The 20,701-nt window shown below is 38.0% G+C and overlaps 1 protein-coding gene across 1 annotated transcript in view; it reads right to left on the bottom strand.

Annotated features, from left to right (window-relative positions):
- The window catches only part of LOC101164318 (multivesicular body subunit 12B), a 42,175-nt gene that overhangs the window by 11,705 nt on the left and 9,769 nt on the right, over nt 1-20,701 (bottom strand). The window contains exons 3-7 of the mRNA XM_023958624.1: nt 20,159-20,254; nt 18,383-18,473; nt 17,071-17,200; nt 16,801-16,908; nt 5,660-5,718 (exon numbers count right to left, since the gene is read on the bottom strand). Of these exons, the coding sequence (XP_023814392.1) occupies nt 5,660-5,718; nt 16,801-16,908; nt 17,071-17,200; nt 18,383-18,473; nt 20,159-20,254 (484 nt within the window). The remainder of the gene's footprint in view (nt 1-5,659; nt 5,719-16,800; nt 16,909-17,070; nt 17,201-18,382; nt 18,474-20,158; nt 20,255-20,701) is intronic.

Here is a 20,701-nt window from a genome sequence, read left to right as displayed (position 1 = left end):
TTTGTAAAATCTTTTTGCATTAACTTAAAAAACCCACATTCCATTATTTTAATAAAAACACAGTGCTGTCCACTTTGAAATCTAAATAAAAATGTGTCTTGCTTATTAGCAAAAAAGATGACTACAATGCTCAGCTTTAACTTCTTCCCTTTTCCCCTGTCTTTCCTTTTACCATTGCTTAAAAAAGTCTTCATCTATAAAAAAACACTGATGTGTTTGAACTTTTGCACAGCAACTTCATGGTTCTAAGCAAACCAGTCAGAGCAGAAAAATTTAATATAGCTTCTGGGAGCCCCAGATGCCCTTTTCCAAAACGACTTCATTCCCAGAATCTCATTGTGCTTTCTAAATCAGCACAGTATGTATTAGAACATCATTAATTACAAACTTAACAAGTCAGCAGAGCCATTAAAAGATCTTTAAGGCATATTTGACCATAAATCTCCTTAAACTATATTTAATGACTGAATTTTGTGAAATATTTTTTATCAAGTTCTAATTAGATGTGTGATAACAAACCCTGCTGTACATGGGGCAAATGAGGGAACCAAATGACAGGCCCATCCATTGAGGCCGTCCACCTCTGGACACTGAAACTAATGGAGCACTGCTTCTATCTCAAGGATGGATAGAAAGCAATGAGGGATGAGACTCTACAGTCCAGCCTGGCCTGCAAATGCAAAGCCATTTAAAGCTCCTTATTTGAATGTAATAAAGGTCCAAAAATGCCTGGGGGCCCTTGGGGCTTTAGTCAAAAATTCCATTAGATCCAAACAGGATTGATCCTTGAAGCCTAATAGCAACGGTACACTGTGATTGTGTTTATCTAAAAAGCACATAAATGCAAAAAGAAACAAGTTTGCAAGATCTTCATGTTCTCCCTTGATTTAGACTACATCTGAACGAACAACATAAATATATAAATGTATATATAAATCAATCTAAGGAAAAGCACTATAAAAATAAAATGGAATAGCTCCTAATAGTTGTGACAAGACTGAATAACAGAAAGAAATATAGAAACTACATTTGCTGTTTTCAACTGACCACTTGTGAGTGGAATGCTGAGAAGCCTCATTATGTCATGGCCTAAAAATATGGTGAAGAGATTTTTGGTTATAGCAAATGCTGAATCATGGTATACACTGCAAACTACTTGAAAACCTTGTTTTTAGGCATTCAAACTCTTTTACCAGGTTTTAAGTTTAACTTATCTCTGCTCTACACCTTTCAAAGCTCATCTCAAAATCAACAAAAAAAATCTTTTACAGAGTTTGAAATAAAAAAATATTGTAAAATAAGTCAAAATATTTTTGCTCTATACTAGTGACGTTTGAAAAACTTGATTCAAGACAAAAAAATGCAAATTGCTGGGTATTTTTAGTTCAATTTTTAGGATGTTAAAGTTGGACTAGTATTCATTGTCATTATTTTGGAAACAATAAGTTAGATTTAGGTTTTAAGAATAGGTGCTGGTTCAAGATTTTATGAAGATTTATTAAGATGTTATTCTCATTTTGTTCTAAAATGAGTCATTTCTACTTATGACCCTAGTTTTCTGTCTGTGTAATCAAATTGAACAACAGTTAGGACCAGAAAAACCCAAAATTACAAACCATTTGCTTAGAACTATCAAAAGAATGCCTATTATTGCGCTGCATAACATTCCATTCTTATTAAATCTATGTAACAGCTTTTTTAGTTTATTTTTCCATTTTTGATTGCTTGTATGGAACTCCTTGTTTCTAGATTTTTGCTATAAGATTTCTTGTTTAGTAAAAATGACTTGCTCCTTGGACCGATCATTTTACTATTTTCTAGTGATTTTTTTCTTAGGATTAGAGTTCTTCGCCTATTTTTTGGCTGCCTTTATTTAAAGTTTAGTGTCTGATTGTTTCAAACGTTACGGCTCTTTGTTTAAGATAGCCTGCTGCTTTTATTTAGTCCTCAGTATATTTAAGACCAAACCTAATCATCATATGTTCAGGTTTTTACTTTCTTTGTACTGCTTCTGGAAGTTTCTGCCACCGGGACAGTAAGTTGCATTTGCATTCCTAACCCAAATTATCTATAAGGAAAACAATTGTGTGTGTAGTTCCACATTTACTGACTAAAGATTTATTTATGCTAACAAGCAATGGCCATGTCATTTTCTGATCAGTAGATTTCTGAAAAAAATAAAATATTATATTCAATTTCTCACAAACAATATCCGAGTGTTCAATAATGCAAAGAAAAGCAAAACCAAATCAAACACAAAATTACAGTAAATAAAAATATTTAACAACAAGTCATGAACAATGTATTACTTTAAAACTGAGCTCACTTGTGTCTTTTGTCAGTGAGTGTTGTTTCGGGGGATCTGTCGCACCGTGTGCCCCTTTTGTTCTGTTTTGCCTGTTGCTGACCGTGAAAATTAAGAGGCCAAACACGGCTTTTAAAAGCATTCCTTTCGTGCCTTGATGTAAGCTCTGGCACTACTTCAAACGTCAAGACCGGTTTCATAGAAATCCCATTCCATCTAAAGCAAAAGTGCAGCAGTAAATCTGCCCGTGCCTCCCCCATAACACTTGCATAAATGATTCCCTCAGCCCAGTTTAGTTGATGCAAAACAGAATGTTAGTGAACTGTGGACGAGGCTGCAAAAGGCTGCCCAAAAAAAACAATGCTCGGCAATGCCATTGATCTCTAAGAGAGGAAAGTGGGACGGGGGAGGATGGAGAAAAGGATAGCATGCACTTGGAATAACTTTTGTGTTGGTATCAAATAGTCACATTTTAATCCCAACCTAAAGAATTGTGTTATTCTAAAATGTAACCCCATCGGTGCAGAAGCAGTTGACATCCATCATGGGTTGAGATAAGAGTGGGCTGATCTCTTCGCTCTGCACAGCCATGCCCACAACTACACGGGGAGATAAGATGGAACTTTTGTTTGAAACCTGATGAGAAGCCTCTTAGAAAGAAAGCGCTGTGCTAGAAATAATCTTTTTTCTCCATGTTAGTCAATCGAGAAATGGTGTATTTTACGAGGGGGGAAAAGAAAGGGGAGAAAGAAAGTAATTTTGCATAATCAGTGAGCACCATCTGGAACAATTAACCAAATTCCACAGAACTCGGAGGATCAGTCATATTGGCTTATTAAAGATCCAGAATTATACAAGTAATAAATCCTTGGAAAAACGAAGCGTCCCCCTGCCTGTCACGACTATTTTAACTTCAAATACAGTGGAATTCTTGATAAGGCTGAAAAAGGAGATTAATATATGCAAATTTTGTGGGGCATTTAAAAGCCCCCCAACAACTGTCTCATTTTTTCCCTTTTTTTTCTGTCTCTTATTATGAAGCTTTATGTTTTATTCATACACCAACTCACCTGTCATTTCATAAGCTATAATATTATGAGGGTATTATTAAACAGTATAAAGTGGAGCTTTAATTGGAAAGCTCTATTGCATTTTCCAATTATTTGTAGCAAATTAAAAGCAGATGCATATAGTTTAATAAGAATTCAAATATTGTCTCCTGAAAATCAAAAGTCGCTGTCACCCTGCCAAGATCTTTTGCAAATCCAAGTTAATTTTGAGCCACATATTCTTTTCGTCTTCCTTTTCATCTGAGAGATGAATTGTCTAGTGCTTGTTAATTGAAGGCCTCCTAATGGATGGGGAAATAATTGCTCTCCATATTATGTTAGATCAGGGCCAGTGTCAGGATTTATTTTTGATTATTGCTATAGATATGCAAATGTATTCTTTTTTATTAGATTTATCTTTTTATCAGGTGAATGCCTGCTGTTTAGTGTCTGTTGTTTAGTTGGTTAATAAAAAAAGCAGACATTGCATACTTTTATTTTGGAATTTCAGACTTATTTACTTCATTTCATCAAACCTTTTTCTAAAACATTTGAAGGTTTATAGAATCTGCTTTAGAATCTCTGGATTAACTGTCAATTATAGACCTAATAGGAAAAAAAAGACCTGGCATGGATCATAACAATGTTGTCGAATGAAAGTAAAAGGTTGAAGCAGCTGAGAAAACTTTTAAAATGAGCCTCAACTGTCAGCTGATGGAGGGCTGCAAAATAAATGTGAATTAGTTTTTAATATTCTGGTAATAAATGTCAAAGCTTCTGCACATCACATCTGTACATGATGTGACTGTAGATGACAGATTTTTCCGACATGTTACCTCTCCTCCCCTCATCTCTCAAGCTTTTTTTTTTTTTTTTTTGGAGGGGGGGGTGTTGGGGGGTAGGGGGTAATAGTGGTGGTGGTGGAGGTTGTTTTGTTGGCAAATGACGGAGGGTTTAATCAAGAAAGCAGGCAATTCATCAATCCTAAAGAAGGCGCCTGTAGAACCCTGACAGAGCGCACATGGTTTTAGACCAACTCGAACCCGGCCAGCTGTCAGCCCACACACACATGCGCGTGCAGGCGCCAGAGCACACACACACACACACACACACCAGAACTACCACCACACATTTGCTGTCAGCTGCAACCTCACACTTGGTCTACAGGCAATCGCATTATTAATGAAGCGGAGCTATGTTCTCTGAGATTTGGAAAGTGATGCTTTAAGGTTGAGGAGTGCGGCATATCAAGCAATCAAATGAGAGCCATCTTTGACTAAATCTATTATCCTCTTTTCTAAAAAAAAAAATCACATCAGTTCATGAGGGGAGAAAGGTGGAAGTCTGTACACCTGCAGAGGACAGTTTTCTGCAGACAAATGATGACTGCTGGCAGAGTACTGTACAGTGTGTGCATGTTATTCACTGTCACTCACATCCCGTCCCAGTGGACGAAGCGAACACCAAATGCAGCAAAGCATCGAGCTGTATGCTAATGTCTGCTACTTCAGAGCATGTCATGGCCACGCTTTCGAATGATGAAAAATTCCCACAAAATTGATGCATTTATTGTTAAATTATTTAAAAAGGTACTTTTGCAATGTTTTTTTTTATTTAAAAACATTCCTGATACGATTTACATCCAAAAGATTTGACTTGGAGCGATGTTTACTGCATAAAATTGGCTGCATTTAAAGCCTGATCCTGGGTGTGCCACTGCTTTTGTAGCATAAGAAATCCTCACCACATGGTGTCTCTCTCCAGCTGGATAAGAGACTGTCTGCCTCATTCACCTCGTTTGGCTCACACACTCCTGAAGTTCATAGGATTCCAGCCAACTCTGACTCTTATGGTACTAAGGCTGTCAGAGCTAAAGCTCTGTTCTTCGACAAATTCACCTTTCCCTGTTTTAGTCACGGGGCACCATTCGGTTGCTCAGTCGAATCTCTCCTCGACAAAGACTGTGGGAATTCCAATGTACATATGTTAGCACGGGATGTGATGGATCATCTTTGACAGCTGTTAATGCCGACCTCCTCTGGGAAGTCACGTTCTCGGAGATAAAACCCTGCCCTGTACAATATCCATCAGTAAGAACATCCAGACATGCAGCATTTTTTAGATCAAGTACCAGAAGAGCCCTGACTAAACTTATAGAAGTGTTTTTTATTGCATTAGAAAAACAAATACTTTTTCCAAATTCTAGTTTAGACTTTAAGTTAATGTTACACCTTCCAGGCACTAAGTGTAGATAGCTATATCTTAAATAGCACTCATCTCAATTTATCAGTGTGAGTTTTTGCACCTGTCATAGTGTAGATCCCTCCACCCATTTGTGTGTAGAGTGGACTGCTCACGATCCGCCTGTTGAAAGAAAAGACAAAAACTGTTGGCTACATTGATCAGTTTGAAGATGAGAAAGAAAGATATGTGTGCAGTTTGTGTGCAAAACAGACATTTGGACTAGTCTGGGCTTTGAAAAAAATAAAATTCAAAGAATGTCAAAACATTCGTGAGTCTAAAAACATTTATGAGCTTATTTTAAAGTTCACAATGCAAACATATATGGTAAATACCAGCAAGTGTAAAGATAACTATATGGACATGAACTATATCAACTAAAGATCCTAATGGTGAACATGTGTAGTCACATATGTCAAATGTCATTGTTTTTATTATTATTGTATACTGATGATGATGAACCCAATTATGATTGGTAAATAATTATTGTAGTATTCAGGTGTCATAGAAATCTTGATAATAAAATTGCAGCTTTTCATATATATATATATATATATATATATATATAGATATATATAAATATATATATATATAGATAAATATTTTATATGATGATCAGGTAGAACAAAAAACGTTGAGAACAAAAGAAAGTGGATGCAAATGAAGCAGGAATTCTTTGGAATCAAAATCAAAGACATGAAGATTTAGTGAGAATGTGTGAAGGTGCAAATGATGGAAGTGTATTTTGTGTATCATCCAATAAATGGGTTGCCTTTATGAATAAATACCATCCGTCTTTGCTTGAAAGACACGCAAAATAAAATATTTCATATTTATGTTTTAATCCGGGGACTCATATTCTGAAGGTGGCACATGTGAGCGGTGAGTTTCGAACCCTTATCTCTTTGAATGAGATAAATAAATGCAATAATTTCCATCAACAGCAATAGAACAGGACTTGTGACAGGCAGTGGTATTTATGAGAGAAAGTCTGCAACTCAGATTTATTTGCAATGAAAGGGTCGACTTTCTTCCCTCTCATTTACATCCACACTTGGCCATGTTAAACCCAGGCCAATGGTGAATTTTTAAAAGGTTGGCATCAATCTTGCGAGAAGGACTGCCACATTCAACGTGGACTTCCTTTACCTTGCAAAGGTTGCTTCCACTGCTAAGAAAGAAAGGTACACATCTTTCAAAGCGCAAAGACAGATACAAGTTAGGGGGAAAGAAATGAAAAGTGTCACCAAAAAATCTACTGAGTATCTGGATTGTTATGTTAAAATGAAGTCAGAGGTGAAAAAAAAACACAAGTCCTTCATTTTTTATGTATCACTATGAATTAAAAAAAAAAGCTGAACACAGCAAAGTTTGGTAAAAGAAAGATAAGTGTTTTAGGTTTTATTAAAAGTGTATCCAACAGGACTTTTAGATAGTAATGCATACATTAAATACACATTTAAACTTCAATTTGCAGGAAAAAGAAAAGTTATTTTCTAAACTTGTCCATACTTTGACCAGACGGGGATTGAAGATGATAGAGTAACAATTTGTGATTGTCAGACGAAACAGTGTTTACAATTACTTTCTGAAAGAAATATTTGCTGTGTATCCAGTAACGGTGTAGGGTGCTATCAGAGCCGTCAGCCAAAGTACAGAACTCCTCTGTGACTGCAGCATAAACACAGCAAAGAACTAAAGAAAAATCTGTTTTTAAAAGATCCTTCTCTTTTTCCTCAATCTCAGGTTTTTCAGCAAAACAACAAATATTCCGCTATAATGACATGGCCGTGGAAGAGGAGGATCATGGGAGTGTAACCCATGTGCTATCCTAGGCATTATTACATTAGGAGTTGGGTCATCTAGACCCATTAGACAGTGCTCTGAACCTTTTTTCTTCAATGATTTGTGATCTTCACTGGTGTCCATGGATTACATGAAATCGTTCCACCTTTATCCACCTTTGTCATGGTAGAGAGAACACGTCAATGTAAGGGTGGGGTCATCTAAGATAGCACAAGGGTTAAAGGGCTGTCTGCTGTTCTACTGAATGTAATAGTGACACGATTACTAATTCATAGGAGTTTAATGTAAAATTTGTTGCTTGTTCTGTAAGCATTAAATGTGAATTAAAAATAGAGTATTTTAAATGTTATTTTAACCAACAGAATTAGGTTGACAGTAAATTATGTCAAGAGGACCTGGCTGCAGACGTCAACATCTGGAACCGTAAGTCTTCGACCAGAACAGGAAGTCCCTCCATATTGCTCGAAATTTTTTTTTATCTTAACTACTAACCCTAACAGTTACAATTTTTATTGTTTTAAGCTTTAATAAAAGTTTTTCAACAATTTTGAACACTTTTGGGTCAAGGTTTGGGTTTGAGTTAGGTTTTGATTTGGGTTTGGGTCAGAGCAAGTTGTATAATTTCTGCTTCCAGCCAATGATTTCAGGTGCCATCTTGTCTGCAGTCAGGTCCCTCTGAAGAGCTTCACATTTTTAAATGAATACATTTTATCCAAATGATCATAAAAGCATTATTTACTTTATTCAAACTTTTGGAGACTTGAAAATGAGTTCAAAAAGATTAAAGAGACGTTTAAAGTCACTAAACCCAAGCAATTTGCTATTTCTTAAAGTAAATCTCAAAGGCAGGCAGATTTGTTTTCTTCATATGTTTCTTTTCTGCATTTTAAAAACACAAACGTGTCTAAATCCAAATAGCTGATTTCTAAATCCAATTTTAGGTTCATTGGAGTGGGTAACATATGGCAAATCAATTAGACAACTAATTTCTAAAACAAAAACATGGCAAGTGCACTTGCTAATCAACAGCAGTGTTGGTGCTCATATTATGGCGGTCACTGGAGTTTTGAAAACAATTAATCCTCATTTCGAGCTGGGAGAGCCATATTGACATATATTCCTAATTTGAATATTCAATTACAGGGAAGTTCCTCATCAAATTAAAGTAAAACTGGGAACACAGCCTGAAAGATTTACGCAATTACAGCAGAGATCAAGAGTATTACATTCCCATGAAATCTGCCCGTGTTAAAATCATATTAGAGTAGAAAAGCACAACACATCACAAAGGATTACTTGATGACTTGAATACCAATCCACCAGATTTGGTTTGTGTGAAGTTTATCTTTTTTTTCTTCTTCTATAGAATAAACTTCAAAAATAAAAGTTGACACAGTAAAAAAAAAAAAAATCACATGGAAGTGTGAGAGACGGTGGAGGCAGACAAGCAGTAGTCCATGGAGAGCTAAGATGAGAATGAAAGCAATATCACTGACTGAGGAGCCAGAGCTGCAATACAGAAAACTGGAAGCTCCTATTTTGACACACATCTAGCCTTTCCAGTGACAACATCTCCACACCTTTCTGCATGTGCCACCGCCGCTGCTTTATGGGAGCTGCTTTCTCACCCATCATTATCCTCCTTTAAGCTCAGTGTCAGGTGCTGAAAAGGGGGTCTCTGTGAATTTGGCGGCAAATCCCCGAATCGTCAGCGACCATCTGATCTTGGGTGATCATTCAATCATTTCCGATATCACTCTGTATCTGTCCGCTTGATCTCTGCTACTTTTTGGCAACTTTTTGAACATAAAATAATAAGCGAGATTGAGGTGGCAAGGATTGTTCTTCAGCACTTCAGACAGGAGATCTGTCATGTAAATGACAGTCACGGTGTCTTTTTCTCTCAAGAGTTGTGTGCAGTGAGAAGCCTTGGTTAACCAGTGAGCAATGAAAGCTGATACAATACTCCAGCAGAGCTCAAGCAATGTGTGGAGTGTCAGACCTGGAAGACTGTGCAATTTTAAATGTATTGATATAAATGCCAATTCTGACACTGATGATGACTGGCTAGACTTTTTGTGCTAAAAAAAAGAAAAAAATGGGCTTGCAATGAAAAAAAGACAACTGGCCTTGACATATTTATCGCTGTGTAGTTGATCTAAAATGGCTCTGTGTGTACAATAGCCTATTATTCAAAGAACAATGTCAAAAAAAACCTTGGTTTTGAGTGAGGCGAAAGAAATTGCAATATTAGGACAAAGCTAATTTATGCCGGCAGTCATTGTAGAGGTCAGATATCAGCGTCAATGATGACAGTTTTATCAGGAGAACAAATGGCAGCGCTGGTCAGGGGAAGAAAGGAGGAAGATGCTTTAGGATACATTTAAAAGCTGATGAAGAGGCATGGCTTTTTCTTTACATTTTTGGGTGGAGAAAGGGGTGATATGGACTGTTTTGACAGTAAACAAGCTAAAGTGGCTGGTAGGAAGCCACTCCTATAAATCAGAACAGAACACTGTTACTGTCAGAAATGCTGGAGATAAACTAGACAAAGAGGCATTTAACACACTTGGTTAATATTACCGTTAATCTTACCATTTTTACTGCAAATGTTCAGTAACCCCACAGAGACAGGCTCAGAAAGGAAATCAAGACGGTCGCAGAGTTTTGCTGTGATTGGGTCCTGCTGCATGAGCGGATTTTGATCTGGGCTTGTACAAGTACTAGTGTACAAGTACAATTTGCCACACAGAAATGGCCACCAAACGTCATTTTTTGGCCCACTAGAAACTGTTGTTGGTGTTTTTAACATGTTTTGGGGTATTTTTTCTGATGATCGTGGACATTTTCATTAATTCATTTTCTTCCGATTGTCCCATTCGGGGCCACGGGGCTGCCGGAGCCTATCCCGGCCACTTATGGGCAAAGGCAGGGGACACCCTGGACAGGTCGCCAGTCCGTCGCAGGGTCACAGGTATCACACACCCATGCATACTCTCATTCTATGGACAATTTGGAGTGACCAATTAACCTATGAAGCATGTTTTTCGACGGTGGGAGGAAGCCCCCGGAGAAAACCAACGCATGTACGGGGAGAACATGCAAACTCCGAAGACAAATAATGAAAATATTAAGGAAATTAAGATGAAAATGCATTTCTGAGTATTTTTTTATTCAAATTGTTGAAAATCAGTAGCAGAAAGAAAATGTAGTTTGGAAAACAACTATGACATATGGGCTAACATTCTGTGCCTGTGGTGTTGCCCACAACTCAGAGGTGAATTTTTACTGTCTCTTTGCAGAAACCATGTGTAACCCTGCTTAAGTTACTTAGTTTTTTTACTCTTTTATTTAGTGTAATTTTCAGTTTATCCACTGGTGGCAGTCAACATTTTGCTTGGTTTTTAGGAATTGCTAGGAGTGATCATCCTGTCATTTTTTTTTAATCTTTGACGTCTTTCCAACTTTTGCTCAGAGCACAGCGTTAGAGAAAAAAAGACTTGAGCAAGGTAAACAGGGAAAAAAAACAGAAATTAATTGTAGTTGTTAAAACTTTATTTGTTCTAAGTTTTGGAGAAAAAACAACTCCCTACCAATATTTAGTGTGTACCCAGGAAGAGTAATCTGGTTAAGAGCTACGTTGGACTTTGATAACATTGTGGGGAAATACGTTATCTTGGTGAGTGGTAATCGCAGTTAAGTTAATGTTGCATTTACCGGCTATATTCACTGGTAAAGTGTATTGATTGATTTAAAAAAGTGATTTGCAAACCAAATGTTATTAAAAAAACAGTTGAGGTAACCATGGAAATATGTGAGCAGTATAAAGTGTAAAGTTTTGTTAACTTTGATGTGTGGAGTCTCCTCGATTGGCCATGTGTTGTAGGCTAGCTGCACAGTAAGGTAGTTATGACTTGTTTTTTTGCATGCATGTTAAGTTATTTCATTTTGGTGAGTTTGTTAAGTTAGAGCTCTAAAAAAAGGGAAAATGACTGTGAAGTAATGTTAAAAGGACAATATATATGGACAATATTTAATGATTTTCTGCACATTTGTGTAGACTGGTTTTTTCTTGGCGTTCATCTGGATCCCCGACCGTCCTTCGTTCAACTCATCTACTCCAGGGGTGTCAAACTCGTTTTTGTTCAGGGACCACATTCAAGGCGTCTGATCCCAAATGGGCCAGACCAGTAACATAAAAGCAAAAAACAGCTTTGTTCTTTTTTTTTTACTCAGTTGGAAAAAAATGCCACAACCAACTAGGGCTCGGAATCACTGGGTACCTCACGATACGATACGACTTGCGATACATTGCTCACGATAGCGATACTATCACGATATGCCGATAATGTGATAATCAATATATATCGTCTCTAACAACTCACGATATATCAAACTTTTAAGAAAGAAGAACTTGAAAAACTGTTTTTTTTTTTTTAAATATGTCACCATTTATTTTTTTGTTTTTAAACACAATGATAAACAACTTGTGTCCTATTTGGTGTAATGAATAACAGACTTCTGAGTAACATTGCTGAAATCAGTAAGACTTTGTCTTTGACAAACATTTTTATTTGGAAATATTTGTAAAATTCGGTTTAAAAAATAGTGAATATGAAAAGCAGTGCCATTATTTACTAAAAAATAGCTGTAAACAGGATAAAAAATGAATAAGTCAAGTAGCTGCAAGGCACATTGGAAGTAACTGCTGAAAAACAAACCCATAAATTGCATTATTAAAAAAAAATAGCTGTAAATCAAATATTAATTCTGTGAACATATTACTTTGTTAAAAATAAATGACACCATTTAGTGCTACTGTGATGTAAACAAAAATAGAATTCTCCTAGAAGTAGCTAGAAACTTTCCTTTAAGTTGTATGTCTATGAAGACTCTTCTTTAAGTTATTTAAGACATGAACTGCTCTCAAAATAAATTACCAGGGATAAAATACATGAACTGAAAGTGCATCTAAAAGTAAACATCTTTGTGAAAAAAACGTTTGGGGAAAAGCTGCATGTGATGTATGTTTATATGTTCATGCTTTTCTTGAGAACCACAGGCTTTTTCGCGTCAAGACGCCACTCGTCTACCGCTGCCGAAAATGCAAATGTGCAACTCAATGAAAAATGTTACTAAATTAAACTTGCAAACATTTGTGAACATAAGAATTTGGAGTTAAGCTCTCTTTCTCTCCTGACACTTGACCAAGCCATAAATATAAGGATTCAGATCCTGTGCAGAAACACATTTACTGTCATTCAAATGTGCAAAACACAGTTAAATATCTTCGAATATTTTCCTGGTTTCTGCCTGAATTTTGTGGCAACACCTGCCTTCTTCCTGACCTTTAATGGGGCGCCATCACTGGCCAGACTGACATCACGTGACTAGTTCACTCCAACATTGTCCAGCACAGTAACTAGAGAGCTGACTCTTTCATCAGCTGTTGCTGTGTCCATCAACTCAAGATCCTCCGCTGTGACGTCTCTTTAACACCTTTAATAAATATGCACAAGTTGTGCAATATCTGTATCTGTTCTTTTATCAATAGTTACCAAGAATGCAAGAAATGACTGGATTCCTTCATTTAGTGCGCAAGTCTCCTCAGAGATGTTGGATCCGCAATAGTAATCCTTGACAGACTCATGTTGGCAAAGGTTGACTGCATTTTGGGGCAAAAGACTTCTTCTTTTCATGTCAGTGACCACTTGTTTGTTGTTTGTTGTTAAGTGGTAAATAAAAGAAACTCATTCAGTTCTGCAGACTTTATTTTGTATTATTTTTTTTCGTCTAAACCTAATTATTCTTTTCTGGTTCAACTGTTGGTCATAGTGCGGCTTCTTTGGGATGGAATATTCCTAGCCAAATATTGGGATATATGACAGTAATCAATCTCCTCATTGAACCTTAAAGTACTTAAAAGTAACTCCATTTGAACGTATTTAGTGTTGTCAGAAAGAGGAGCACCACCTATGGGTTACACATGTCTTAGAAAATAACAGTTTTTTAATTTATTTTGGGTTTATAGTGGGTGCAGCTTTTTTGCTTGTGCAGCACCTCACACTGTTTCACAGAAATGATTCTCTGCTTGATTTAATCTGCTAGATATACCACAAACTATAGCTAACCTTCCCCACCATAATCTTATTTGGTTTGAGAAAAATGTAAAACATTTCTGTTACTGTTGGATAAAAAAACAAAGAACTTAGCCTTGAAGTTGTGACCTTGTGAAGGGTACAACACCCTGTGGATACTGCAGAAAGAAAAAGAAAAAAACAAAGCAAAACGTGGTTTGTGGTTTGTTTCGACTCAACACTATCAGCGTTTACCTGCCTGAGGCACTTCAGAGCTGAGCATGGTTGACTCCACTAATACAATTATGGGAGCCAACACAAATTATTTTCTGAAATTTCGACTGCACTCTCTAGTCTCTGAAAACCATAAAGTTTTAAAGACCACTTTATTCATAATTGTGTTTTTGGTGTTTTTAACATGTTTGTGTTATTTTTTTGATGACGAAGGACATATATATAGAAAATTAAGATAAAAATTGCATTTCTGAGTACGAGTGGATAGCCCCGATATTGCTCACCATTTTTGTCACACCGGTATTGTTAGGTTAGGAGTGTGAGGGGCTGTAAGCTAGCGGGAGAGCACTGAAACCAATTAGTTATATCGCTAGAGAAGACACGCCCACTTGGGAAGCCTGGCCAAAGGTGGCGGAGCGCGACGCCATCTTGGTGAGGTCGTCGACGCCCACATGACACATGACCTCACCAAGATGGCGGTGATCTCTTCCCATGAGGAATCACGTGGTGTCTCCTTAAGCGATATAACTCATTGACTGAAACATAGAGGTGACGATAAAGGAGGCCAGATTGCTCCTTCCCAGCAGTCCTGCCCAAAACTTAGATGCAAATTTCTAATGAAATGTTGGCGATCTGCAGAAACTATGTCCTGGAATATGACAGGTTTTTTTTTTATTATTATTTTGGCTAAAAATGGCATAATCATAGTTAAAAGACCACTGGGAATCCTTTTACAATAGATCAAAAGAAAATCGGAGTGGGTCTTTAACCGATGACGGGGACACAGGCGAGAGTATTTCTTTCCAAGTGCTCTGTCGTAACAGGACACACAGGGAAGTTACTTCAAAAAATCTGGGCTGAGCAGCTGTTTATGAATCCCCGTGTCAATCTATCTAATCTGTGACTTTAAAGGGAGTGCAGAACTATTTACAGTCATATGTATGGCTGTCTGAAGTGCATGTAAGTACACAGAAATAAACAGTCAAAGAACTGCCACAGTGTAAATTGCCCACAGTGCCGTCCTTACGTGTCAGCGCTCCGCCGATGAAAATATTCTCAAAAGAAAATTCTCTGACTGTGGAATGAATTTTAATGTTAATACAAAAACAGCAGCCTGTGATCTCAGCAGGCATCAGGGGTGGGGGGTGCCAGTCGCTTCGAGGTGCAATTTATTCAAACCTCTAAGTCTCACAAACTTAAAAGTGGGCTTCAAAAGAGCTCCGTATTAATGGCAAAGAAACAGAAAAGCCCACACTGGCCTGAGCTCTCACCATAACTTCAGCACATCAAAGATTATTGACCAGTGACTTTGAAAATCTGTCCAATTCATTGCCCAACAGTGTTTTCCATATGAATCAGAAGACGTACAGTGATTAACTGGTTTAGTCTGTGTTGCCTTGAAGCACAAAGGTTACCAACTCAAAAATTTCACTAGAGATTTCTGTGGAGGCTGAGTGTTTTTTAATTTTTTTGCATGAATGTGTGGGTTTCTTCACACAAGCTGACATCCTCCCATACTCCCAAAACATGCATGGTAGCTTGACTGGTTACACTATAATGACCATGAATGTGAAGGGGCATGGCTGTCTGTCTCTCTTTTTTTTTTTCCTCCATGGCAGCCTTTCCAGGATGTACCCCGCCTGTTTTCTGTGACAGCTGGGATAGGATCCAGTCTGCCGTGACCCTGAGCAGGCTAAAATGGGTCTGGAAAAAGGAATGAATGAATCAACAGCTGTGCATTTATTGTTCTCATCCCACAGCAGGGCCATGCAAACAGAAGCTCTGTTTTGAATATGCCTGCTGGCATCCAAGCGCTCTGGTCTGATGTGGCTTTTAAGTGGCTTTTACTCAGCCCGGCACTGGATTGCAGCACTTCATGTTGGCAAACAGATCAGAACTCTGTGCCAAGATTCCCTCTCCTCAGCGCTGCCACACCAAAACAGTCTCAATTGTTTATTTACAATTTGCTGTGGAAATCCCCCAGTTCTTTATTGTGATGAATAATTGAGTTGTTTGATCTGGACAGAGTACAAAGGGCTGCTTCTCTCGCTTTGAGGCCTGAGGTAGAGGAAGCTGGAGAAGCGTGAGCCGAAGAGGGAGAGCTTCCATTCCAGGATAGCGGAGATCTCAAAGCTCTCCTCCTTTCCTCTGCAGCTGTCGCTAACTCTCGGGGCCACATCTCCTCCTTTCAGTCTGCACAGCAGAATGCTGCTGTCACAGAGGAAAAGAAACGACCTGCCTCTGCCTCACGGGATAAAGCACAAATAGTGGAAGTTTAGCCCTGATTGAACTCATGTTCTTGTTCTAGGGATTTTTTCTAGTTAGCCTGTCATGTTGCTCTCCTCTCTGCTACTTCAATGTCCAGACACAAACCTCACAGCAGTTTTCCCAAGAGTGATCAATTGCTTATGTTGATTGTGTATATGTGAAGCTACATTCACACCGCATGTTCAAACAGCCACTTCCAATGCAAAACGTATTTATGAGCAATTCGGGTTCAAAATTCTCAGGTTTACATGTTGCTATGCAAGTTTCTATGACTGTTTTTGGGTTCTTTGTACAAAACACAAACGTTCCAAGTTAAATCAAGTCAAACTTTGGCCAGTAGAAAACTCAGATTTGGTAGTGACGTATGGTTGGCCTCCCATTGAATTCACGGAGCTGCCATCTGTTAAAAAATTGATCATGGAGGAGAATTTAATAATTGCAGTTTGTGTCTGGACGTAAATATTTTACAGCAGGTCTATCATATATCAGCTGTGAAAGAAAAAGCCTGGAGCAAGATTCACAAGATTTGCACCACCTTAATACTTCGCACCAAGCCTCATCCAACTGTAGGTAATGGACATCACTTGTAAAAAGTAGAAAAAGAAGGAGAAGACCCTGCGTGCTCATCCAGTGTGAACACTGTGGGTTAAATGCGCGTTCAAGAACACAATACTGTTCTTGAATGCTCATCACGTGTCTCTTGTGAATGTAGCATGAGAGACACACAAACAGAAGAATTCAGAAGTAACAAAGAACAGTAGTGAAGTCAAGTACAGTAAAGTACAAGATACAGTTCTACAGGTAATACAAGGATGCTTACTTTGGTGAGCTGATCTGCGCATCAAATTGAAGATGGATGGTTGCCTGCTGAGGTAATTTACGAGCGACATCTCCCACCTTGCACCATATTCCCATATTGTTTACTTCACTAAAAAAACAAAAAATACAGATCACGGTGACAGTCCCATTTTTTGTGTGTCTCTAAATAGCACAACATTACAAACGAAATAATGAAAGAGCTGCTTATGATGTCTGACAAAAAACTACCAAAGATTCTGACTTTCTGCAGTTCCCCGTGTTTTGCACTTACCCTATACAGGTGTAGTTCACCACCTGGTACTTAGATTTGGCGGTGATTTGTATGTCATATATAGCCCTTTCCGCAGCCTCACGAGGCATCATTTTCACACACAACCTCCTCTTCCTCATGGCAGCTTCCTCTGATGGGAGAAACACATGCGAAGGAGCCAGGAAGCAGGAGGTGGGTGCCTATTCTGTTCTTTTTCCTTTGGGCTTTCACAAAAAAAAAAAAAAAAAAAAACACCTAGAGACATCTTTAATCTGTTAAAGTCAGATCATCTTTTTATCTATTGTAAAAGTGTTCCCAGTGATCTTTAAATTATGATTATGTCGTTTTTAGCCAAAAAAAAAAAAAAACAGAGTTTCTACACTACATTAGAAATTTGCCTCTGAGTTCTGGGTTAAGACCGTCGGCACAGAGTAAGCCCACCCTCCCTTTCCATCATCCATCTGTTATATATTAACCATCTTAAATTTCAAGCAAAAGCGACGAACAATAGGATTTTCTAAATAACTGTGCTCACAGAAAATAAATTAGTGGACACTGGATAACTGCAAAATTCATGGCTGTTATTATCACTTTTATCATTTTAGTGAATAAAACCACAAAAGCAAGTGAGTCCTTAATCAGATGTTGTGTACAACTGGGATTTAAACTTGATATTCACAAAGAAAACCCATACATACTGTCACATATATATATTAAAGAAGGATACACATGAAGTAATAAAACATGAAATTACAACACGACCAAACAAAGCATAATCTCTTTTCTTCATTCTGGCAAAAAAGCATTCCTTTGCCTGCTTATATTGCATCGTGCCTTGCTCATTTATTTCCCCAGCAACACCAGAAAGTGCAGTGTAAATGCAATGATAATAAAAATAATAAACAAGCTGTCCTCACTTCCCACACCAAAATATTATTACATTTCCAAGGCATGGATAGCAAGAGGGAAATACATAGCACTCAAAAAGCGCCAAAGCATCAGGGGAATGCATTTCATTAATATTAGATAACCCCCATCTACTGGTCCTCTCCCCAAATAAATACATAAATAAATAAGACCCTCATAAAGAAAAGCCAAGCACCAGCTCAGATAAACAATGAGTCATGATTCTCTTCTCTTTTACCTCCAGGGCAAAATGTTTATTTTATTCCCACTGTCTGCCATAAATTAAGCTAACCTGCACCCATAAAACATTCACTATCTCAAGAAAAGCTGCCCCTAAGGACCTCTGTATAGAAGCTGGTCAGAGTGGGCGAAAAAAAAAAAAAAAGGAGAGAAGTGGGCCTGCACCCGCAGCTGATTGTTTATTTACTTGTGTCAATTGTTTCTGGCATAGCCGTGAAGAACTCCGGTAATGGATCCTTGCTGTCAATTAGCTTTATATCCACAACAACTTCTGGCCTCTGAAAGACAAGAAATTCAAAAGTGTGAGAATATGTTCTTAAGACGAGAAGAGGAAAAAATAAGGGTAAAGCGAAAGGAAATCTCTGAGGACTAAGTAGTTCCAGTGGCCACTCTCTAACAGCTTCCATTAAAAATGAGAGGAATCTGTGACTGCCTAATCATTTTGGTGAGAAGCTGTGGCCTCATGGGAGACAGTGGAGGCGTTCTGATCAACAGAATGGGACTAGTTAAAAGTAATCAGGGACTGTGTAGTTGACATTTTCAAGCACGACTCCCCTCAACCTCCCATTACAGTTTCATTTTTTGCCATAATAAATTGCAATAAAACACAGCGGCAGTAAAGAATGGAGGGAGCCAGGCATGACCTGAAGCACCCTTGGTTACACTAATACTGTTGCCCGAGTGTCATTGCCATTAGAGGCATTTTTATTCATAGTTTTTATAGTAACATAAGGAAGAATATGGATGAATGTTATTACTATGCATGAACCCCTCTTTGTGAGTGTGTGTGCTTGTTGTTTGCCTTTTTCTAGATTTTTTTTCCATCTCAACCTGACAAAAAAAGACCATCTACCTTCAACCTAGAGTATGATAAATCACAAACTATTTACGCCCCCCCCACACACATAATTCAGGGGCTAATTTTACAGAATCTGTTTTTGTCATGGACAATTACAGTGGGAGTTCCAATGACTGGCAGACAAAATAGCCTTTGTTGATGGCTCTGTCATGTTTTATTTGTGTCAAAGCTTCTAAAACAATAAGGACACATATTTTAAGATAATACACAGCAAGTAGGAAGAGGCTATTTGTATGCTATCTTCCAAATTGTGCTCATGTAAGAGGCTGCTGATGCTCACTGGCTTCTAGAGGACATATTGGGGGGAAAAATGTGACTTGATTAAGTTCTGAAAGTGAAGCTGATGCAAAGCAGTAATAAAGAAAAAAACAGGTTTTGTTGACAATTCAGCCTGTATTGTGCACCTGGAAGCCAGGAAAACTTAATTATTAGTGAGGCAATAGTATGAGCAGAGGCTGGACAGGTGGATGACTCTGGCAATGCAAGCAGGTGTATTTATGGCCACAGAGCAGCTGACAGCCAAGATACACATCAACTGTGTGCTCCAGACAGGCAAAGAGTCTAAAAATGACTCAACAGCATCATGAGGAATAGAATGCAAAGAGCATTTTGGCCCCAGTGGAATCATGGCTGCTCAAATTGGGAATTCTATATTTAGCCCAAACAATCTGAAAGTGATGTTTTTTTTTTGTGCAATGTTAAATATCCATATTCAAACATATTATGCACATGAGCTTTCAAGAATCACTGGCTGGCAACAATTTTTATCCACAGGGACAGTGCGAATTGAATAAAAAGGAGTAGTTAAAATACAGCTCATTGTTATGTCATGAATAAACATAAATGGTGTCCTCCAGAGAGCATACAACAAGAAGAATATGTCTCCATAGTATTTTTCAACTGGGATATGCGTGCAAAAACACTGTGAAATATTTTAAACTCCAGCGCCAGTGCAGTGTTGTTTCTCATACGTGAGACTTCTGCTGATCAAAGTGCATCGAATCCTGGAAGTTGAGAAGTGAACTAAGAGATGCTGGAGAACTAAACAGTGTGGAATTAGTGGAACAGACATAAGCAACAAGAAAAGTTTGCAGTCATGCTTACTATTTCTTTGGAGAAACACAGGTAACGGGTGACCTTGGATTTGAATAAGCCGTCCTTCCACAGGTCGGCGTCACCACCATCTGTTGTTTGTGCAACCTACGTTAAAAAAAAAAAAAAGGAAAAGAAACAAGGAGACAAAAAAACATCCATGAGGTGGAATAAAGTTAATGTATGTATGCCATGGGCGTGCTGCTTGTGCTTCTTCCTTTGCATACTGGCTTTAATTAACGCGTGCATACACTTGTGCTTCATCTCATTAGAGCTCTACGTGGGTAAAGTCTTAGCCCCCTAAAAAGGAGGCTAAAAATATCATCCCTCGGGACCTGGCTGATTAAAGATGCCCTGACAAGTATCTGCTCTAATAAGGAAAGCGAAGTGCTTGAATAGTAAAGCCAAGATTACATCTGGGGTAAAAGTGGAGTGTATCTTTATTTAGGTAAACCTTTTGTGGTAAAAGCAACCAGGTCACAGGTAAACATATGCTGCACATCTGTACTGAGGGACAAGATGTACTGGCTTTTATTTAAAAAAAAAAATAAGATC

The sequence above is a fragment of the Oryzias latipes genome, chromosome 9 (assembly GCF_002234675.1).
Source record: "Oryzias latipes chromosome 9, ASM223467v1".
NCBI lineage: Eukaryota > Metazoa > Chordata > Actinopteri > Beloniformes > Adrianichthyidae > Oryzias > Oryzias latipes.
The sequence above is the reverse complement of the archived record's forward strand: the minus strand, read 5'-3'. Positions and strand labels throughout refer to the sequence as shown.